At 41.0% G+C, this 23644-nt stretch overlaps 1 protein-coding gene across 5 annotated transcripts; it reads left to right on the forward strand.

Moving 5' to 3' along the window:
• On the forward strand, positions 1-23094 carry PRPF3 (pre-mRNA processing factor 3). 5 transcript variants are annotated; one of them, XM_045479033.1, is made up of 17 exons: positions 11-133; positions 1299-1389; positions 2667-2857; positions 4321-4451; positions 6417-6563; positions 8964-9047; positions 9248-9468; positions 10379-10685; positions 12041-12207; positions 12954-13033; positions 14746-14889; positions 15915-16014; positions 16188-16301; positions 17347-17465; positions 17750-17833; positions 19137-19198; positions 22736-23094. In XM_045479033.1, the coding sequence occupies exons 3-17, from the start codon at positions 2713-2715 to the stop codon at positions 22880-22882; spliced, it is 2052 nt and encodes a 683-aa protein (XP_045334989.1). In that variant the 5' UTR covers positions 11-133; positions 1299-1389; positions 2667-2712; the 3' UTR covers positions 22883-23094. The 5 variants fall into 5 exon arrangements, with proteins under 5 accessions (XP_045334988.1, XP_045334991.1, XP_045334989.1 ...); XM_045479032.1 differs by lacking the exon at positions 1299-1389 and having other exon boundaries at positions 1-133; XM_045479034.1 differs by lacking the exon at positions 1299-1389 and having other exon boundaries at positions 127-256.
• Positions 23095-23644: the final 550 nt, after the last annotated feature.

Here is a 23644-nt window from a genome sequence, read left to right on the forward strand (position 1 = left end):
TCCCCGTCACATGTCGGGGGGCCGCGGCGTGGCGGCGGCCGTGGCGGTAGCGACGGCAGGCCGTAGGGCGGTCGGAGGGTTTCCGGTTCCGGTGTAACGTTCGGGCTCCGTCTCAGGGGCTGAAGTTTGTGAGGTGAGTAGTGACCCCGGGCCCGGGGTGGATATGCTGTGGTCCGAGCGGTGAGGACCAGGTTTCAGTCCGAGGGCAGGACCCAGGCGGGAAGGTTCAGTGGGAAGGAAGCCGAAGAAGTACAAGGTTCTGAGGGAGAATGGGTTGGAGTGAGATTGTAAAGAGGAAAAGGGCGGGGGCGGGAAGGGGACGGGGTGGGGAGACTGGCTCTAAGATGGGAGTTTGGGGAGGACAAGGTGGGGTGGGGAGCCAGTGGGAGATAGGGAAAGAGCAGAGAAGAATAGGGGTTGCAGAGGGAAGGAAACTCAGGTTGTAGCAAAGAACACGGAGTAAGGGGATTCTTCAGAAGATTGGATTCTGCTACCTGCTCATTGAGAGATCCTTCTGCCTACCTCTTCTTCCACCCCCACCCCACCCCGCCCCGTCCCAGGCAGTTATTGTTGAACATTTGATTAATGACAAAGCTAGTGACTGTTGGGAACTTTTATTTTTGTCCACTGGCTCTTTAGTTTCCTAGAAGATTGAGTTGAAGTTGAATACATTTGTTAGTATAGTATTTGGGCACACGTTTCATCTGATAGAGTGGTAGCTCATTTGTTGCTTTGGCTTTTCAAATTGCTTACGCTTTCTAGCCCATGATTCAATTCTAGTGGAATGTAAGCCTCGTTAAGGCGAGGATTGTCTGATACGTTCACCGTTGTAGGTATCCGCAGCACCCAGTGCACTGATTGAGACTTAGTAATTATACAATAAATATTTACTGAATGATGAAGAATGATGAAGGTATGGCAGATTGTCCTCATTTTGTAAGATGAGTAGACCGAGGCTCAGAGGAATTACTTGCCCCAAAGCTGGTAAACAGTGACCCAAATGTTCAGTGTGAACTCTTTCTTCACTCTCTGTGGTGTCTATGCTTCTTTTGAGTAATGCATGTTTAATATACAGAGATTTATAAACTATACTCTATCATGATATAGGTGAATAGAGCTGCCATAGAATTATTCATAGAACATGTCCCTGAAACACAAAATCTTTCACTCCTAGTTTCTTGATTTTAATCTACTGGCTTCCCATGGTTATGCCAAAATTAAATATGCTGTTTAGCAACAGGTCTTATAGAGAGGGTAAACCTGCCAAGAAAGTAGAAATTAATCAGACTATCTTTTAGGAGAAAAGAGGTCTTAAAACATCTTGAAAGATTGACTACCGGAGACCCTGATTTGTAGCAGTGCTGGGAGGAAGTTAGCTTGGAAACGGAGGTCAGTGCAGTTTATTGATTTAAGCACTTATGGAGAAAATCAGGGAAATAAAATTTTCTCTATGCTTATGAGTTTTGCTGTTTAAGTAGGAGATCAAAAATGTAAAATGAATAATGTTGAAGAATTATATTAACTTGCATTAAATAACAAAGATTTGTTGTAGGGTGTCCTTTGTGATAGTGTTTTCTCTGCTAAGCTAAAAAGTAGAAGAATAAAGATGAAAAGGGAGAGAGAGAAAGTACATCCAAAATGATGACCTTCTTTTCTGAGGTGAAGAATTAATCTTACAAAGTCAACTGACAGAGTAGAACATGAGAGAACGTGATCTGGGTACAGAATTCCCACAGGGATGAATATGACTGTAGAGATAAGTGACAGCATTCTTAAGGATTATAAGATTTGTTATTTTTTTAAATGTTTCATTTATTTAAAGTAGGCTCCACGCCCAGTGTGCTACTTGAACTCATGCCCCTGAGATCAGGAGTCACATGCCATAACAAGTGAGCCGGCCAGGCACCCCAGGATTATGAACTTTAATATAGGATGGCTGACCTGGATAGCCCTTTCTCTCTCCCCCTCCCCACCCCCCCACCACCATTCCTTAAAAGAAGGGAATCCTACAGGTCAAGGCTAGGTTAAGGAATGCCTACCTGGAAGCAGGAGAGATAGAAAAGCTGGCCTCTGGGGGGCACTTGGGTGGCTCAGTTGGTTGAGCGTTCAACTTCATCTCAGGTCATGATCTCACGGTTTGTGAGTTTGAGCCCCGAGTCGGGCTCTGTGCTGACAGCTCAGAGCCTGGAGCCTGCTTCTGATTCTGTGTCTCCCACTCTCTGCCCCTCCCCCACTCATGCTCTGTCTCTCTCTGTCTCAGAAATAAATAAGCATTAAAAAAAAAAAAAAAAGAAAGAAAAGCTGGCCTCTGGGTGGGTTTTTTCAGTCTTGTTTTCAGGTTATGTGTTTGCCAATCCTTGTTATGACAAGATCAGAAAAGAAGCTAGAACTCATTTCTCAGACTAGGTTATTCCCAGGGTTGGTTTGTTTATTCCCTAGATTTCACTGATCCACTGATACCTAACTGAGTTAGAGTTGCAAATGAAATGTAGTTCTTTCTGCTTTTAAGTAATGGGTTTTAGAGAAAGTATTTAGGTCGAAATGAAATGCAGGAACTTGCCTAAGGATTGGGAAGAGAGGCGGAGAGGGCATTCCTGATACACTAAACATTGCTTGGGGTGCTCTTTTCCTACCCTCTAACTACGTGTTCTCCTGTTTTTTTTTAGGTGCAGGACTGAATCCCATTTGAGCTACCCTCCGTTTCCTGGAAGAATGGCACTGTCTAAGAGGGAGCTGGATGAACTGAAGCCATGGATAGAGAAGACAGTGAAGAGGGTGCTGGGTTTCTCAGAGCCCACAGTGGTCACAGCAGCACTGAACTGTGTGGGGAAGGGCATGGACAAGAAGAAGGCAGCTGGTATGTCCTTTTATGAATCTTTTTTTAATGTTTTTATTTTTTGAGAGAGAGAGAGAGTATGCAAGTGGGGGAGGAGCAGAATGAGAGGGAGACAGAGGATCCAAAGCAGGTTCCATGCTGACAGGCTGGCAGCAGCAAGCCTGATATGGAGCTTGAACTCATGAACCTTGAGATCATGACCTGAGCCAAAGTTGGACACTCAATTGACTGAGCCACCCAGGAGCCCCTGTTTTATGAATCTTTTGACTTATAGCAGGATCCCAAACACTGCTTTGAACTTCCCCAAATTCTCTCTGCTGGGAGTGTCTAAAAAAAATTAGGCCACATATTATTTTCTCCTGCATTATGTTGGAAATAGCCTAAATGACTAATTTTGCTTTTTCCCTTTTTTTAATACTATTTGTGACATATTTTGTTTTTTATTTGTTATTTTTTTAATTGTAAGCTCTATGCCCAATGTGGGGCTTGAACTCATGATCTCAAGATCAAGATGCTGGCTCTAGCAACTGAGCCAACTGGGTACCCCATTTATGACATATTTTGAATCTCAGACTGACTTCCTTTGACCAATGTCAAGTCAGTTGAATCAACTAAGTTATATTTACTTAGGAAAGATGCTAAGGGCACCTGGGTGGCTCAGTTGGTTAAGTGGCCGACTGTTGATTTTGGCTCAGGTCATGATCTCACGGTTTGTAAGTGTAAGCCCTGCTTCAGACTCTGCACTGGGTGTGGAGAGCCTGCATCAGATTCTTTCTCTCCCTCTCACCCTGCTTGTGGGGGCTCACTCGCTCTCTCTTTCTCAAAAAAAAAAAGAAAGAAAAAATATGCTAAAGTCAGATGGGTAGATTCAAGTTCAGAGTGATAACTAAACCAAGTTTATGAAAAAAGTTGAGGGAGGTAGAATTTGTTAATAGTAGTCTCTTCCAGCTTGCTCTTTGGGAAGAGTTAGGGTGATTATTCATCATTAACTTTGATGTTCAACCTGAATAGATTGCTCTGGCTTTGCTACTTCTTACTGCAAAAAATTGTAACTGTATTTTTACCTCATAGGGCAAGGTCATTCAATATAAGAGGATTTATGGGAATCCTACAAAGAACTTAGGAAAACATTTCCCTCCCTCCTGGAGGTAAAATTCCAGTGTTGGTGTCTGTTATATGCCTAATATTGGACTAAGTACTGTTACTTTGTCTTTTTTTTTTTTTTTTTTTTTTTTTTTAAGTTTATTTATTTTGAGAGAGAGAGAGCCTGTGTGTGCTAGCAGGGGAGGGGCAGAGAGAGAGAAATGGAATCCCAAGCAGGCTTTGCACTGTCACATCAGAGCCCGATGCAGGGCTCAAACTCAAAAACCATGAGATCATGACCTGCGCAGAAATCAAGAGCCGGGCACTTAACCAACTGAGCTACCCACTCACTCCTTGTACTCTAACTTTTTCAACCCTACCACCTCTTTTTTTCCTGTCAGACCATCTGAAACCTTTTCTTGATGATTCTACTCTCCGATTTGTGGACAAACTATTTGAGGCTGTGGAGGAAGGCCGGAGTTCTAGACATTCCAAGTCTAGCAGTGACAGGAGCAGAAAACGAGAGCTAAAGGTAGGTTACAGTTAATTATCTGATGAGCTTGGGAGTGTTTTGAATGGTAATAAATTTGCTAAGCTTACCTGACTCACACTTTGATATTTAATATTAGAATACATAATATTCAAGAGAGATACTAAGACATTAAAGGAGAGGAGGTGAGCTTTTATTATCACCATCTTATGATGGTGAACTACGTAAGTTCATGGGTTGAAATACTTCAGGGAAACAATTGGTAGCTTTGTCCTTTTTCACGTACAGTTAGGAGTTTTAGTTCTTACATTTCCCTTTGTCTCCTCCTCCCTACCCCCCCCCCCCTTACTACTACCTATAAGTTGATCACTCTAAGGTTTTATGTGTTGGTTTACTTGATACCTAATAGATGTTTCAGAATGTGACTCCACTGTTGTAAACCTCCCTGTTGTTCCTTTTAGAGGTTTTTCTACAGTGGACTTGTAGATGGGATACCTAACAAAAATTATTATTTACTGTATGTCTTGAGAACCTGCTGTTTGCTATATAGCATATGGCTGGTCATCTGGCCCCATGAGTGGACTACTTAAAAGGACCATCATTACAGTCTTACTTCCTTCACTTTTTATTCTGTAGTTGCTGATTGGTCATGCCTTTTTTCAATAGTAGCTGCGTCAGGTGGCTGGTTTCTCTATCTCTTTTCTTTTGCTTTAAAAAAGTCTTTTCTGTGGCTCCCATCAAACCTTCCAAAGTGCATTTGATACCTTGGCTATCCTATTGCTTTTCCTGGGGCACAAAGAGTGAATAAGCAATGTCTGCTTGGTCCCTGGCCAGGCTGTAGAACCAAGAGAAATAGAGGGTCATGTGCCTTTTGTGTTTAAGTCATCGTGGGTGGTGAGAGGAATGAGAAATAGTCCTTGCCTTAAAGGAATTTGCAATTTAAGGAAGGGCACAACAGAATATAAGTAGCAGTCTCATATAAATTTTAGAGATGACTGTAGGGTTTCAGACTGATGTTGAATTTGGTATGTTTACGTGGGAATGCTTAATCCACGATTTGCACAGATCCGTGGAGTGAAATTAATGCTATAATAGGGCATGTGGCTGTGTAAGGGCTGAGGCATGCTGTGAATGAAGTGACTACATTGGGTGGGATTGATAAAAATGGTTTCTTGAAGGAGGTATCTAGGTAGTTTTGGGATACGGGTCCCATTTTGGTCCGTTCAGGTCCCCACCCCACACAATATATTATGGGAGAGTCCTTTTTCTTGAACTGTAGGAGTTCCAGGAAGCGCTCGCCCCTGGCCGAGGATATGTCCTTGCAAAACACGAGCCCTCCTAGTGAAGAGGGGATGTCACCCAAAGCCTACCACCGGTGTGTACATTTGCTTTTTCCCGTTGTCCCTTCCAGTTGGCCACTCTTGGTCCTGTTAAATTCACCTTGCAAATTGGTCAGCGTATTTGAGTTCCCATTGTTTGATGAGAACAGAGTGTTACTGGGTAATACTGAAGAAGAAAGAGAAAACCCCTGTCCTGAAAGAGCTTAGACTCTAATTGGGAGAAGGTACTAACATTGGAAGACTTAACACTTGGCAAACAGAATATTAACAATGTAATTTTATGTAATATGAACCCAGCTCTTAAGTGCTAAGAGGATATGAAACAACAGTTTGATCAGAGTGAGATGAGATTATTAGTGAGGAAAACTTCCTGAGGCGAGTTTTAGGCAGGACTTGGAACAGGGGTGTGGAAAAAGTTGAGGGATATCATTGCAAATGTAGGCAGTAGTATTGGCAAAGACCTTGAGATGGGAACATTTATAAGGACATGGTGATGAAATTTGCTTGACTGGAGTAGGAGAACGATGAAGTTGGGCGAGATGGTCCGTTTGGTGGAGGGTCTAAAGGACTCTGGGGAAAGCTACAAAATGCTGGTAGGGACTAGGATGATTCTTCCCTTCTCCCATGGGCAGGGAGAAAACTCTTCTGTCATCTTGGGTTTCTTTAGGAAGTGTTTGGTGATGACTCTGAGATCTCCAAGGAATCATCAGGAGTAAAGAAGCGACGGATACCACGTTTTGAGGAGGTGGAAGAGGAGCCTGAAGTGATCCCTGGGCCTCCCTCAGAGAGTCCTGGCATGCTGACTAAGCTCCAGGTGAGTAATTAGGGACTGAAAGCAGTGATTCTATGAACTGAAGAAGTGAGAGATGCAGGGGTCCAGATTCATCATGACCTTGATTTGAATTAGTATTTAGCATTGGGAAACTTTTGTTTACTGCTCTATGTTTTATCATTTCTCAGTTTAACTAGGAGTATTCCACCTGAAGGCTATTGAAATAACATTTACGAGCACCTGTTATGTGGCAAACAAGGGTGTTACATACATTATTTGCCCAGTTGTCTACCTCGTTGGGTCATTGAGAAAATTATTGAACTCATCAGAACTCAGCTTGATGACAGAGGAGAATTTCCAAATATAATGCTGACATGCTATAATCCACTAAAATAATTTCAAGTTGACTTGTTTTTAATAAGAATTATCTGCGTTTTTAAAATGGACTTTCTTTTTTTTGTTAATTAAAAAATTGTTTTTTAATGTTTTATTTATTTTTGAGAGAGTCAGAGTATGAGCAGGGAAGGGGCAGAGAGAGAGAGAGAGAGAGAGAGAGAGACAGACACCAAATCCAAAGCAGGCTCCAGGCGCTGAGCTGTCAGTACAAAGCCTGACGCAGGGCTCGGACCCACAAAAATGACCTGAAGTCAGTCGCTTAACTGACAGAGAGAGGGAGTGAGGGAGAGAGAGAGGGGGGAGACATAGGATCTGAAGCAGGCTCTAGACTCTGAGCCAAAGTCAGCTGCTTAACCACCTGAGCCACCCAGGTGCCCCTAAAATGGGCTTTCTTAAAACAATTTTGGTACTACGTACATAATAAATATTTCTTGTGCTGTTTAAAGTCTCTTGGAAGAAGAACAGAATATATACATATATGTGTGTGGGTGGGTGGATGAATTTGCTTATATATATTTATATATGATATTTCTGCAGGGAAAGATACTGGTGCTTTATAGAGAGTAGGAGTAGAAGATTTCACAGTATACTCTTTTGTACTGTTTTGCATTTTGAACTATGTAAATATATCACTTACACAAAAAAGATGTCAAAAATAAACTTTAGGGCACCTGGGTGGCTCAGTCAGTTGAGCATCCAACTCTTAATTTCGGCTCCCAGGGTTGTGGGATCAAGACCTGTGTCCGGCTCAGCACTGAGCATGGAGCCTGCTTGGAATTCTCTCTCTCTCCCTTTGCCCTGCCCCTGGCTCTAAAATAAAAAGGAAAAGGAAAAATTAGGGACACCTAGGTGGTCAGTTGTTCAAGCATGTGACTCTTGATTTCTGCTCAGGTTGTGAAATCAAGCCTCATGTCCAGGCTCTGCGCTGATACTAGGAACCTACTTGGGATTCTCTCCCTCCCTGTCTGCCCCACCCTCTCTCCCTATCCCTCTGTTTCTCTCAAAGTAAATAAACATTAAAAATTTTTTGTGTGTGTGATTAATTTAAAAATATATCTTGAAACACCTTCACAGCAAGGTTTCTTTTGGAAAATTCAAGAATTATTTGATTGTATTCTCAAAGGTTATTATTCTCATATTCTTTAGGACAGAAGAAGTATTTTACACAGGATAGGAAACAGATCTTTGCGTTGTTGTCTCCAGTTACCCAAAGCAGGAATTCATCAAAAGTATGATAATTTGGGGCTCCTGGCTGGCTCAAGTCAGAAGAGCATGTGACTCTTGATCTCTGGGTCGTGAGTTCAAACTCCACCATGGATGTAGAGATTCCAAAATTAAATAGATAAACTTAAAAGTATAATTTGTGTGGACTCTGCCAAGAGTTTTGTTTAAATGCTCATAATAGCCCTGTAAGGTGGGTCTGTTGTTACCTTTTTTTAGGCACTTGGAGTTTTAGAGATTAAATACCATGTCCAGTGTCACATAAGCATTAAGTGGCAGAGTTAAGATTCAAGCTCAGGTTTCTGTTAACCTGAGTCCTTTTTTTTTTTTTTTTTTCTTAACGTTTTATTTATTTTTGAGACAGGGAGAGACAGAGCATGAACAGGGGAGGGTCAGAGAGAGGGAGACACAGAATCTGAAACAGGCTCCGGGCTCTGAGCTGTCAGCACAGAGCCCGATGCGGGGCTCGAACTCATGGACTGCGAGATCATGACCTGAGCCGAAGTCGGCCGCTCAACCTACTGAGCCACCCAGGCGCCCCTGTTAACCTGAGTCTTAATCATCAAGCTATGTTACTACCTACCATGCCACTCCTGCTTGAGGAAGATGGGTTGAAATGTTTCAGTGCTCAGCTATGTAGGCTTTTCTTTACTGAATTTTGTAGCCTGTGGTACAGGCAGAATATGGTGGGTTCATTCAAAAAATTTTTAGTTCTCTAGACCTGAAAAGCCCTTTGTGTTTAGGAACCTGTATAGGAGAAATAAAAGAGATATTAACAGTTTTTTAATTCCCCCCCCCCCCCCCCCCCCCCCCCCCCGAGAGCAGATCAAACAGATGATGGAGGCAGCAACACGGCAAATTGAGGAGAGGAAAAAACAGCTGAGCTTCATTAGCCCCCCTACACCTCAGGTATTGTGCTTAGATTACTCTGAAATGAAGACTCTTTAGCAAAGAATTTCTTGCCATCCACTCTCATTTTCTTGCTATCCACTCATTTGAGTTTGGAAGGTCACTGCATGTTCCATGCCACCATCTACCAGTCTACATGTGTGACCTGTCCGCCTGTCTAATTCTTCTGATTCTGATTTCTTTTTTCTCCTCTCTCACAGCCAAAGACTCCTTCTTCTTCCCAGCCAGAGCGACTTCCAATTGGCAACACTATTCAGCCCTCCCAGGCTGCCACTTTCATGAATGATGCCATTGAGAAGGCGAGGAAAGCAGCTGAACTACAAGCCCGCATCCAAGCCCAGCTGGCACTGAAGCCAGGACTCATTGGCAACGCCAACATGGTGGGCCTGGCCAATCTCCACGCCATGGGCATTGCTCCCCCGTGAGTATCTGTTTCGTGGAACCCCTTAGTATTTCTGAAGCTGGAGAAGCAATAAATACCTTTGAATGTTACTGATCCTTTTCTCCCAAGGAACCTAAATCATTTCTTACAGTTTCATATTTCTTACGTGTGCTTAATAAATACCAATTGAATTCTCTTAGCTTGCTCGTGGCAGAATTTATTAGCTTCTTTTTATAATTGGTAGAACTGAGGTTAAGATTCTTTTTTTTTTTTTTTTTTTTTAATTTTTTTTTTTTTCAACGTTTATTTATTTTTGGGACAGAGAGAGACAGAGCATGAACGGGGGAGGGGCAGAGAGAGAGGGAGACACAAAGTTGGAAACAGGCTCCAGGCTCTGAGCCATCAGCCCAGAGCCCGACGCGGGGCTCGAACTCATGGACCACGAGATCGTGACCTGGCTGAAGTCGGACGCTTAACCGACTGCGCCACCCAGGCGCCCCTGAGGTTAAGATCCTTTATCTGTTGTTGAGCTAGGAATAGAACTGGTCTCCTGGTTCCTAACTCAGAACTGTATCCATTAGACCTCAGTGAATGATACCGATCTGAGAGTTCTCTACAACTGGATAAAGATGATAGACTTTATTTTTAGCGCCTACAATTGGTTTGGCATACTATGTCTGATTCAGAAATTCCAGAGTGAAGATAGGCTTGCAAATTCTTATCAATGTAATATATAAATTCATTTCATCAGATTTTACTCTGTACTCACATACTCAGTTTGATGTTTTCAGTCACGGTGTTACTCTTCACAGATGGGTTTATGTTCCCTAGAATTGTGTGTAACCTAGTTCTCTTTGTTTGGTTTGATTTGTTTCATTTTCTGTTTGTTTCTTGTTTGCCTTATTTATTGTCCCATATGGCATTTATTTCTTTGTGGGCTGTTTCTCAGGAAGGTGGAGTTAAAAGATCAAACTAAACCTACACCACTGATTCTCGACGAGCAAGGTCGCACTGTAGATGCAACAGGCAAAGAGATCGAGCTGACACATCGCATGCCCACTCTGAAGGCCAATATTCGTGCTGTGAAAAGGGAACAGTTCAAACAACAGCTAAAAGAAAAGCCATCAGAAGACATGGAGTCTAATACTTTTTTTGACCCTCGAGTCTCAATTGCCCCTTCCCAGCGCCAGAGACGCACTTTTAAATTCCATGACAAGGGCAAATTTGAGAAGATTGCCCAACGATTACGGACAAAGGTATCTGGTTTAGAATATAACCTAGAACTTCAGGGGTGCCTGGGTGGCTCAGTCGGTTAAGCATCTGACCCTTAGTTTCGGCTCAGGTCATGATCCCACGGCTTTGTGGGTTCAAGCACCGCTTTGGGCTCTGCACTGCCAGCGCAGAGCCTGCTTGGAATGCTCTTTCTCTCCCTCTTTCTCTCCGCCCCTCCCCCACTCACACGGTGTCTGTCTCTCTCAAAATAAGTAAATAAACTTTAAAAACAAAATCTTAAAAAAAAAGAATATAACCTAGAACTTCGAAGAAGGTAGGAAGGTGACAAAGGAAATTTAATACAGTCCTAAAATACTGCCAACTCCATTCTCAAAGTTTTAGGCAATTAGATACACAAGTAATAAAGCAATGACTAATTTCTTTTTGATTTATTTATTTTGAGACAGCGCAAGCAGGGGACGGGGAGAGAGAGAATCCCAAGCAACCTCAGCAGGGTCAGCGCAGAGCCAGATGTGGGCCTCAAAGTCACAAAACTGTGGGATCATGACCTGAGCTGAAATCAAGAGTCAGTCTCTTAGGGGCGCCTGGGTGGCGCAGTCGGTTAAGCGTCCGACTTCAGCCAGGTCACGATCTCGCGGTCCGGGAGTTCGAGCCCCGCGTCGGGCTCTGGGCTGATGGCTCAGAGCCTGGAGCCTGTTTCCGATTCTGTGTCTCCCTCTCTCTCTGCCCCTCCCCCGTTCATGCTCTGTCTCTCTCTGTCCCAAAAATAAATAAACGTTGAAAAAAAAAAAATTAAAAAAAAAAAAAAAGAGTCAGTCTCTTAACCAGCTGAGCCACCCAGGGTGCCCCTCAATGACTGATTTTTAAACTACTTTATTCCTGGGATACTTGAATTTTAGCTGATTTGTCTTAATTCCATTCTACTTAAGTGGAAATAAAATTGACTTTGAAAATTCACATACAGACAGTGGAGGGAAACAATTCAGAACCCTCTGCGTGATTGAGGAAAGCTAGCCTGGTATATAACATTTACTGCAGATAATCCATACACCTTGAGAGTTGAATTGACTCTATCCGGTGAGTTTTGCTTCTTGTTTTCATTCTCAGAATGGAGTTTTCATAGAATTCCATTTCTGTGTATTTGCCGCAGGCACACACTGTGGGGTGAAGGATGGTGATAAGGGTAGTTGTATGTAAATCAACTAAGTGAAGGATAAAGTAGAATGCCTCTTTTCTTCTAAGTTTTCAGAAATTATGAATTCTTTGCATTAGGCATAAAGAGTGCAACAAGGGAGTACTTTAAAATTTGGGATTCTACTATTTCCCTGTTTTCTGTGACTCCAATTTATCTTCCCATCTTTGTTTATCTTGTCTTTAGGCTCAACTGGAGAAGCTGCAGGCAGAGATCTCACAGGCAGCTCGAAAAACAGGCATCCATACTTCCACTAGGCTGGCCCTCATTGCTCCTAAAAAAGAACTAAAGGAAGGAGATATCCCTGAAATTGAGTGGTGGGACTCTTACATCATCCCCAATGGCTTTGACCTGTGAGTTTGTTAGTTAATACCTTTTAATAAGGCTAGAGTTTTATTGGGAGAGGTAATACTCATGCATTAAGTAAAATTATGAAATCCTAGTGAAATAGGTAGCCATATACAGGCTCTTATATTTGTAAATATGTTGAATAAGTTATTTTTAGTTTTTAAGGTTAACATGGGAAGGAAAAGGCACAAATGATCTAAAAGAGAAAGGATGTAAGTTTATATTTGCTTTTGTTATACATGGTTATTTTTTTTTTTTTGCTACCTATAATAGGCTTTTACATTTCTTAAAGATCCAGTCCTACAATAGAGAGGAAGGAGTCTTAATTGATGAGGGAAAGAATGAAATCATTTGAGAAACACTTGGAGAGCTTTAATTATATCCGTTCTATAATTCTGATCCATGGCTTTAGGAAACTGTATCTCAGTCTTTCCCCTTAACCCTTCCTTTGTCAACCACTGTCCCAGGGAGTTATTGTTATTAGTGAAAGAATGTGGCATCCATCCATCAGGGATATTAGGGTAGAAAAAGGTTGAGAGTGACTGATGTGGATTGTATGTCCAACCTTAGTGGACCCAGTTTTCTCATCTTGAAAATTATGTGTAATACAATTACACGTTGTGGATATGCACACTAAAAGGTGCTAGAATGTTATGGAGAGTGCATTTTTTCATTGTGTTTCTGAGACTCCTTCTCTCTTAGAATTGTCTCTACCCACATGTCCTGTTTTCCCTTCTTCCTCCAATTTTAGTACAGAGGAAAATCCCAAGAGAGAAGACTATTTTGGAATCACAAATCTTGTTGAACATCCAGCCCAACTCAACCCTCCAGGTAATGTCTAGATTACTCAATCAAGGCTCTAGAGAAGTATTATCCAATAGAACTTCATGTGACAATGGACAGCACATGTTCTCTGTGCTGTCCATGCAGTAGCCACTATCCACTTGTGACCGTCAAGCACTTGAAAACTGAGTTGCACTAATACAACTGAGAGACTGAATTTTAAATTTTATTCTGTTTTAATTAATTTTAGTTTAAATAGTGTACGTGGCTTGTGACTACAGTATTGGACAGTGCAGGTCTAGAGCATTGAGGCCTAACCTAGAGATGGTTTCAACTGAAGTATATTACAAATTGGGTTTTAAAAAGCGTTCTCATCTTTGACTCCCAACTCCAGTTTTGTACACCACTGCCCTTCAGTCGTCTTTGTCTTCAGCCTTCTTCTCTCTTGATCATCTTTGTAGCAAAAGCCTGTTGGCTCACTCAGAAGAGATAGGTTTTAGTTGCAGCTGTGTTTTTAACTAGCTGAATCCCTTGGGTAAGTCATTTAGAACACAGAACTTTGTCACATATAGAGATAATGTTGATTGATAATGCCTTCTTCAAGAATTATGTAGATCATAAAAGATTTTAACACTTTCATCATATTTGGGATGAACAGAGGAGGTAATACCTCAATTAGTAAATTTGCTTGCCAATAACTCCAATAAGTTTAGAAGAGTAGATTGGGACTTTGAGATAATATAGTATATGATAATCATTGTAATGTTCTGTAATGTTGTGTAATGTAAAGATACTCATTACTTAACCAGAGTCTACTTAGTTGTCATCAGTGTGGATCATTAGAAGAACGTAAGGGATTTTATTTGTTTTAAAAAATTGTCAGAGCCCCTGGCTGGCTCAGTCAGGAGAGCATGTGACTCTTGATCTCAGGGTCATGAGTTTGAGCCCTATGTTGGGTATAGAGATTACTTAAATAAACTTTAAAAATAATAATAATAATAATATGGTCGCCTGGGTGGCTCAGTCCGTTGAGCATCTGACTTTGGCTTAGGTCATGATCTCGTGGTTTGTGGGTTTAAGCCCCACGTTGGGCTTTGTGCTGACAGTGCAGAGCCTGGTTGGGATTCTCTCTCTCCACCCCTCCTCCACTTGTGCTTTCTCTCTCAAAATAAATAAAATATAGTAATAATAATTTAAAAAATTAAAAGTTGAGTAAACCTGCTTTGGGAGTCCAGAGGATTTTCCCCAATTCCTATAACTCTAAAATTATAAATTTCATTATCTTGGCCCCACGTACCCCAAATCCTCATGCAGAGCAACTGGAGCAGCTCTAATTTTGTTTTCTGTCTTTGCCACTTTTCAGTTGATTAAAGCAGTCAACTACTTCAAGAAAAAACAAGTTAGAACACTCTCATGAAAGATAAGAATGTTTTTTAAAAACGGAACATACTGGGGCGCCTGGGTGGCTCAGTCAGTTGAGCATCTGACTCTTGATTTCAGTTCAGGTCATAATAATTCCAGGGTCGTGGGATCGAGCCCCATGTCAGGCTCCATGCTGAGTGTGGAGCCTGCTTAGGATTTGCCCCCTTCCTCCCCCCGCCACCCTTTTAAATAGATAGATAGATAGATAGTAAAATGCTATACTATCGCAAACTAAAGATAACTAATAACACTTAAAGTTTCTTTTAATGTGATTGATAGTCACCTACATCCTTCTAATAGGCTTATTGCTTTTGTAATTTTATTTCTCTACTTGGCAGTTGACAATGACACACCAGTTACTCTGGGGGTATATCTTACCAAGAAGGAACAGAAGAAACTTCGAAGGCAAACAAGGAGGGAAGCACAGAAGGAACTACAAGAGAAAGTCAGGCTAGGCCTGATGCCTCCTCCAGAACCCAAAGGTACATATCTTAGAGGCAGGGATGAAAGGGTGTTAAGTTTATCTGTGTAATTCCAGAGGAACTTTTGCATCTCTTGATATTTGAGTGCTTTCTGTTTCTCAGAATCATTCATTGGTTATTTTCTTCCTTTCCTAAATTTTCTACAATCTGGCTAAGACAGGTCAACATAGGGGTGCTTGGCTGGCTCAGTCAGTAGAGTATGCAACTCTTGATCTTGCGGTTGTGAGTTCGAGCCCCATGTTGAGTGTAGAGATTACTTAATAATAAAATCTTAGGGGTGCCTGGTTGGTTCAGTCAGTTAAGTATCCAACTTCGGCTCAAGTCATGATCTCATGGTTCGTGAGTTCAAACCCCGCATTTGGCTCTCTGCTGTCAGCACAGAGCCTGCTTTGGATCCTCTGTCTCTCTCTGCCCCTCCCCTGCTCACTTGCTCGCTCTCTCTCAAAAATAAAATAAACATTTAAGAAAATAAATAAATAAAATGAAATGTTAAAGACAGATCAACATATTCACTGTAGAGGTCATTTAAAGCTTTTTCTTTTTTAAGTATAAAAATATATCATATTCTGATCTTCCTGAAGGAATAATGGTCTTGAAATTCATGAAGATAATAGTTGCACTGTTTGCACAGTTGTTATGTACGTGATTCTATAGTTGAAAAATGAAAATATTATTAAACCCTCACTCCTGTAGTTTTGTTATCATTCAGTAATATTTTGTGTGAGCACTGATATGTTCAGGATCTTTCACTACATGTTGTGAACAGAGTGAAAAATACCAAAGAAATAAAACTCCTTATCTGTCATAAATTTTCAAGCAGTGTAAATAAATGTATACCAACTATATATATTATGTGACTTTCTACAAATGCTGAGTTCTTTGGATGGGCTTTTCAAGGTAGAGGTTTTTAGAGGAAGTGAGCTTTGAGCAGGGATTTGAAATAGGTAAACAGTTATGAATTGATAGAGAAGAGGTGCCAGGTTATCCCAGCTGGAAATTTAATTTAATCTTCTCTCCACTTGCAGTGAGAATTTCAAATTTGATGCGAGTATTAGGAACAGAAGCTGTTCAAGACCCCACGAAGGTAGAAGCCCATGTCAGAGCTCAGATGGCAAAAAGACAGAAGTAAGTGCCATGGGATTGGGTGGAAACCCAGGGCAAGTACCTTTCCCAGACTCTTCTGGGGGGATCCATATTTGGAGGGAGGGGAGAGTCCTCCGTTGCTCTCTCTTTCCCTCAGCTTTGCCTCTGATCTTCAATGCCTTTCTCACTTGTGGATGTCCTTCCTGTCACGACAGAGCGCATGAAGAGGCCAACGCTGCCCGAAAACTTACAGCAGAACAGAGAAAGGTCAAGAAAATTAAAAAGCTTAAAGAAGACATTTCACAGGGGGTACACATATCTGTATATAGGTAGGTGTCCAAACTGGGCCAGCCTTTCCCTTAGAAATGCCAAAAGTTTTCCAAGTGCTTGAGGCAGAATCACTGTGGTCTAAAGCATTCCTAACATCAATATCTACTCACTTCTAATGACCCCAACATGAATCAGGAGCTAGTTAAAGCTTTTATAATGATGAGGATTAAAGACTTACTCTTCTGTCTCTGGGGGCTTCTCAGTGAACCAGTACTAGTTGTGAAGAATGAATGAGTGAATATACTTGTTGAGACCAAGATGTGAACTAAGGATCATTCATCCTTTGTGGAACAGAAAATACCCTATTTCTCCAGGCAGCATTAAAAGTTTCTTTCTTCAGTAACTATATCCTTATCCTGATGTATTGCAGTAATCCTCTTATTCCCACTCCAAAATATATTTAATATGTTGTAAATATGTTCTACCTTGGTGCTGAATTAATGTTTTCATTTTATTCTTTTATGTTGAGTGCATATGTTCCTTCCATTTTTTAAAACGTGCTAGTGTTTAATAACTCGTTCCTTACTATGAAAGTGATATGAGGATTTTTTTTAATCTAACAATACAGAAGGGCCTTGCTGAACAAGACCCCTACTCTCTGAACCCTTAGTACCACTTATTGTAGGTAATTGCTACTAACAGTTTTTCATGTAGCCTTCTAGAAATTTTCCGTGAGTAGCATTCTGACTACATTATAAGCATCTAGAAGGCAAAGAATTTGTTGATCCTATACTGTCAAGAACAATTAGCTTACACATTTTTTTGGATGATGGTAAATATCTCTTTCCTTAGAGTAAATTTTGATTACCTGGTGTTTATTATAGGGTATATACAGTGCTAGTCTTTGAAGTATAAGACAGTGGAATTACTTCTAGATTCATTGATTTTACCTTTCAAGCATTAGTGTATTTCCTTACTTACTCCGCAGATTTTTGTTTTTAGAGAGAAAACCATTTTGGATCCATCTGTTTGTTTGCCATTCCATTCAGGCAGCTACTGATGCTAACTGAAACAAAAGCCATAACTAAACTTTCCCTTCTCCAGAGTTCGAAATTTGAGCAACCCAGCCAAGAAGTTCAAGATTGAGGCCAATGCTGGGCAACTGTACCTGACAGGGGTGGTGGTACTGCACAAGGATGTCAACGTGGTAGTAGTGGAAGGGGGTGAGTCTGAAAAACTGAAGGAGACTTGTCCCCACACAACCCTAGGCTTTGAAGTGATTAGCATGGTGGGGAGAAAGGAGGAAAAGATAGAGTTTTAGAGCCATACCTGGGTATAATATCCTGGGCCTCTGTTTCTGTGTTTATTGGAGCAAAAGGACCTAAGATGTAGTTCCTGGTATTGCTTCAACTACCACATTAATGGCTGAGTATCAGATGAGCTCAGAGGTTCTTTCTACTTCATCATCATCTACAACTCTGGCAAAATTCTCCTTCTCTGTTTCCAGGCCCCAAGGCCCAGAAGAAATTTAAGCGTCTTATGCTGCATCGGATAAAGTGGGATGAACAGACATCTAACACAAAGGGAGATGGTGAATGGGGGTTAGAGGGGATGGAGTGGGAGGTGGGGTGGTACTCTGTCCATTCATCTACTCCCTCCCACTGACACTTGCTCACACTAGATAATGTTTAGGAATTGTAGAAAAACCCGTTTGGACTGTGAACATGTAGACATTCATGCCTACATATTTATTACGTGATGATGTGCATGTTATTCTTCTCCCTGGCCTTCAGGGTGTTTCTGCCAGCTGCTTTCCCTGTCTGTCCCGATCTGGACACTAGTTATGGGAGTCTATTCAGTTTGTGAAAATTCAGCCAACTATGCACTTTATATGTGCATTGTCTATATTATTTTTTGAAAGAAGTTATTTATTTTTAATGTTTATTTTTGAGAGAGGGACAGACAGCGCACGAGTGGGGGAGGGACAGAGAGAGAGAGAGAGAGAAAGAGAGAGAGAGAGAGGGACAGAATCTGAAGCAGGCTCCAGACTCTGAGTTGTCAGCACAGAACCCTACATGGGGCTCGAACCCACGAACCGTGAGATGATAACCTGAGCCAAAGTTGGACACTCAACTGACTGAGCCACCCAGGCGCCTCTTGAAAGACGTTTTTAAAGGGTTGAAGGCAAAATTATACACACACACACGTATATATACATACATACACATACATACTTTTCATTCTTTTGCCCAATTTTATATATGTATAAAATATATTTGACACCCTTCTGACCATCATTCTTCCATCCATATTCATTCTCCCCTTTGCAGACCTGGGTTAGCATTTAACATGTGCAGACAGTCATACTTTTCTTAATTTTCCTAACTTTGGCCCTTTTATAAAAATTTTGTGTCCTTAGTTAAGATATTTTCATGCCTTACTTAAAGTACACTTTTCACTATAATTGCCCTATATTTTCTTTTGTTTTATAAGTGTTTCTAAGATATTTTCATTTGGTTTATCTGCCCTCCTCCATTAGATCAAACTCCTTAGTAACAGACTCTGTTGTCTTGGCATCTGAGGCCTAGTTTTCAAAGTGCTTAGGACAAGTTTTTATTGTTGATTCCTTGTCTCTATCTCCTTATTCCTGGTATCTGGTGCAGCTCTTGACACTTATTAGGTGCTCAGTAAATGTTGAATTAGTTAGTATCTCTGTTTGGAACTTTCAGTCTGATTTGCAGGAAATAAAGATAACAGAAGACATTTGACCCTGATACAATGGAAAGGGGAACAATATTTTAAAAGAATTGGGGTACACTTGAATACTCTTTGTTTAGAACCTAAATCTTGGTCTCTATGTCTAGAGCAAGATTTAGCTATATTGTCTTTTCCAGATGATGAGGAATCTGATGAGGAAGCTGTGAAGAAAACCAACAAATGTGTACTAGTCTGGGAGGTAGGTGATCTTTTGTTAAACACTGAAGCAGAACTTCAGCTAGTTCCTGGTTGTTTATACTGTTCTAGTGGAGCAAAGGAATGGTAAAACTAAGCAATGATTGATTCCTTAAGTAGTTCATGTTTCCTTTTGGAATTCATTGTTACATGTTCGGCAGCAGATTCTTCCTGACTATATTTTAAATTGATGAGTGTATAGTATATGCCATCGGGGGAAGAGTATGGAAAACTGGTGGCAAGAATATAAATTCTTGACTGAGTTGTTTATTTCACAGTCATGGATATGAGACTTAGAAAGAGGGAGATGAATCACTGGGAATTTTTTTTTTTTTTTTTGTCTGGATAATAGTGAAAGAAGTATTAGACTTAAGAATATAAAGTTAGGAGTCTGGGCATTACCACTTACTAGCTGCTCAAATGGGGCAAGACACTTAATATCAATTACTGTTGGTTTGTCTACAAAAATGTGGATTTTGTTTCCTTTTTCTATTTGTCAGTTTTCTGAGACCAGAATTAGATTATGATGTAATAGTGCTCTGTAAAATACAATTTTTTTATGGTTATAGAGGTCCTTCATCCCTGAAATCTTAATGAACCAATATTAGTTCCTCTTTATTTTCTTTTTTTTTTTAATTTTAAAATTTTTTTTATTTTTTTAAGTAAGCTCTACACCCAACATGCGGCTTGAACTCATGACCCAGAGATCAAGAGTCGTGCGTTCTATCAACTGAGCCAGCCAGGCACCCTGAACCAGTATTAGCTCTGAAGAATAAATGAATGCATATGCTTTTTCAGGCCAAGATGTGAAATAAGGATTGTTCATTGTTTGTGAGCATATAAAATACCATCCTATTTTTCCAGGAAGCATTAAATTTTGTTTTAGTAATTCCTTAACCTAATGTGTTGCAGTAATCCTTTTATTCCCACGCCAAAATACATTTTTTTACATTGTAAATATCTTCTACCTTTGTGTTGAGTTAATGTTTTCATTTTATTCATGTATGTTGAGTGCATGTATATTTTTAATTTAAAAAAAAATTTTTTTAAGTTTATTTATTTTGAGAGAGAAAGAGAGAACACACAAGTGGGTGAGGGGCAGAGGGAGAGAGAGAGAGAGAATCCCACCCTATCGGCACAGAGCCCAACAGGGGGCTCAATCTCACAAATTATGAGATCATGACCTGAGCTGAAATCAAGAGTCCAATGCTCAACCAACAGAGCCACCCCGGGCGCCCCTATCTTTTATTTTTTTAATGCACTCGTTTAGTAACTAGTTCTTTATTATAAAAGTATTATATTATTTCAAAGGTAGTGAATGCCTATTAATTCTAATAACACAGAAGAGCACTTACTGAAATGGTCCCTTTCCAATTTCCCCAGTTCTTTAAGACCACTTTTTATAGGCAATTCTTACTGTTTTTCGTGTATTCTTCTATCTTATCCCAGATTCCTCCAGTTTATTATGCATACAAAATTAGGCTATAATAACTACCTCACCTGCATCCTGGATATTTAATATCCTACCCCCTTCATCTCTTTCAGTTACCTTTGAGAGTCCATAAGAATTGTATCTCAGGTTCAGAAACAAGCCAGGTTCTACTCTAGCTTCTTATTGGAATCTGATCCCTGAAAGCCTCTTGAGATAGCACTTTATGACTTCACTGTTGTTGGTGCCTTGGGTGAGAATGTGGTTACACCCAGTAATGTATCTTTTTCTATTGTAGTTCTCTTCAGGTACCCCCCTCACTGCTCCCATTCCCCTCTTCACCTCACCCTCATATTCTTGTTTGTCAGTGGACCCCAAAGCCTCCTGCTTGTATACAGTCTTACTGGGTCTTGCGGAAAGAGTCCGTTTAGCCTCTGGTTCTTTCCTTAAAGGTCCTCTAGTCGTAGAGGCCTGATGGGCAACTAGGTCATCCCATCTCATCCTCCATAGTCCTTCCTGACTTGCTTTTCCACCGAGGTATCAATCAGAGCACAGACTTTCTCATCCTCCATTCAGTAAAAAAAAAAAAAAAACCAAAAAACCTGAAACCTTTATGCCTATAAATTCATGAAGACTCACAAATATCCAAGGGAATGGAGGTTAAAATAGTTTTTAACATAAAATCACGTTCAACTACATTGCTACACACATGTTATTAGGGTTTAGAAAAGAGTATATAGGGGCGCCTGGGTGGCGCAGTCGGTTAAGCGTCCGACTTCAGCCAGGTCACGATCTCGCGGTCCGGGAGTTTGAGCCCCGCGTCAGGCTCTGGGCTGATGGCTCAGAGCCTGGAGCCTGTTTCCGATTCTGTGTCTCCCTCTCTCTCTGCCCCTCCCCCGTTCATGCTCTGTCTCTCTCTGTCCCAAAAATAAATAAACGTTGAAAAAAAAATTTAAAAAAAAAAAAAAAGAGTATATATTATATCTGATTTACATTAGAAATTGCAGTGTTTTGGGGTGCTTCAGTCAGTTGAGCGTTTGGCTTCAGCTCAGGTCATGATCTTGCAGTTTGTGAGTTTGAGCCCTGTGTCAGGCTCTGTGCCGACAGCTTGGAGCCTGGAGCCTGCTTCAGATTCTCTGTTTCCCTCTCTCTCTGCCCCTCCCCCACTCATACTCTGTTTCTGTCTCTCAAAAAAATGAATGAATGTTAAAAAAATTGAAGAGGGGCGCCTGGGTGGCGCAGTCGGTTAAGCGTCCGACTTCAGCCAGGTCACGATCTCGTGGTCCGTGAGTTCGAGCCCCGCGTCGGGCTCTGGGCTGATGGCTCAGAGCCTGGAGCCTGTTTCCGATTCTGTGTCTCCCTCTCTCTCTGCCCCTCCCCCGTTCATGCTCTGTCTCTCTCTGTCCCAAAAATAAATAAACGTTGAAAAAAAAATTTAAAAAAAATAAAAAAAAAAAAAAAAAAAAAATTGAAGAATTTGGGGTGCCAGCGTGGCCCAGTCGGTTAAGCCTCCAACTTCGGCTCAGGTCATGATCTTGTGGTTTACGGGTTCGAGCCCCGCGTCAGGCTGTGTGCTGACAGACAGCTCAGAGCCTGGAGCCTGCTTTGGATTCTGTGTCTCCCTGTCTCTCTGCTCCTACCCTCTCAACACTCTGTCTCTCTCTATCCTTCAAAAATAAAGATCAAAAAAAATTTTTTTTTAATTAAATTTTTAAAAATTAAAGAATTAAAAAAAAATTGCAGTGTTTTGGGGTGCCTGGCTAGTTTAGTCGGTAGAGCCTGTGACTCTTGATCTCAGGATTGTAGGTTCAAGACCCGTGTTGGATGTAGAGATTATTTAAATAAAAATCTTGGGGCACCTGGGTGGTTCGGTTAAAGCGTCTGACTCTAGATTTCAGCTCAGGTCATAATCTCATGGTTTGTGAGGCTGAGCCCCATGTTAGGCTCTGTGCTGACAGTGCAGATTGTGCTTGGGATTCTCTCTGTCTCCCTACCCTCTCTCTCTCAAAAAATAAATTTAAAAAAACACTTTTTAAAAAAATCTTAAAAGTAAGTAAATCTTTTTTTTTTTTTTTTTAAGTGTTTTTATTATAAATTTTGTCTTTTTCCCAGGGTACAGCCAAAGACCGGAGCTTTGGGGAGATGAAGTTCAAACAGTGCCCTACAGAGAACATGGCTCGAGAGCACTTCAAAAAGCATGGGGCTGAACACTACTGGGACCTTGCTCTGAGTGAATCTGTGTTGGAGTCCACCGACTGAAACTACTGCGAGCCCTTGCCTCTCCTTTCCTGCCTTTGTCTCTTCAGTCCTCTTATTCTACTTCCCAAACCAGTTCCACTTGTGTGTGTGATTTCAGAACTGTGCCAAGCTGACATGGGGACAAAGGGAAAATACCTTACACCCTTCCCCAGTCAGCCTGGTGCCGCCCTTTATTCCCCTCATGTGCATATGATTAAAGAGTTATTTTTAAAGTTGGTATGATATTTTTCACACACTTACAGGTATTGGAGTTTAGGTCTTCAGGTGATCTTTTCTCCTAACTTCTAGCAATTGCTGTGGAAAAAAAATGTTTGTCATTGATATCTATGTATATGTAAATGGATGAATGGAAGGATGAATGGAAGGATGAATGGGAGGATATGTATTTTTGATGTCTAATGGAAATTTCTGACCTCATCTTGGAACAAGTGGGAGTAAGAAATCCTGCTTTCCTGGAGTGGAGTGGAGCCCAAAGTGTTATGGGTGAAAGAGGGTAGGACAAGGAGTATCCATCTGTTAACCTTCAGTAGAGTCACAAGGTAGATTGCCACTGGTCTGGGCTAAGTATTCTGGACAGGAAATCATTTCCTCAGAAGGTGCATAAATGAGAACACGTGTTGTGGTGAAGTGGACACAGAGAGAATCCAAGGAGGATGTTGTGGGTCAGTTTGTAAAATGGAAAAGGATTCAGGAATTTAGCCTATATCCTCTCTTTACTAATTAAAAAAAAAAAAAAAAAAACTTTTTCTAAAAGACAATGTG

The sequence above is a fragment of the Leopardus geoffroyi genome, chromosome C1, assembly GCF_018350155.1.
Source record: "Leopardus geoffroyi isolate Oge1 chromosome C1, O.geoffroyi_Oge1_pat1.0, whole genome shotgun sequence".
NCBI classification, from domain to species: domain Eukaryota; kingdom Metazoa; phylum Chordata; class Mammalia; order Carnivora; family Felidae; genus Leopardus; species Leopardus geoffroyi.

Bases quoted from the DNA above. Each gene is read 5' to 3' on its own strand.
- PRPF3 (XM_045479032.1), top strand. From the start codon at position 2,713: ATGGCACTGTCTAAGAGGGAGCTGGATGAACTGAAGCCATGGATAGAG. The intron at 10,686-12,040 runs GTATCTGGTTTA...TCTTGTCTTTAG, and splicing joins CCCAACGATTACGGACAAAG to GCTCAACTGGAGAAGCTGCA. The intron at 12,208-12,953 runs GTGAGTTTGTTA...CTCCAATTTTAG, and splicing joins ATCCCCAATGGCTTTGACCT to TACAGAGGAAAATCCCAAGA.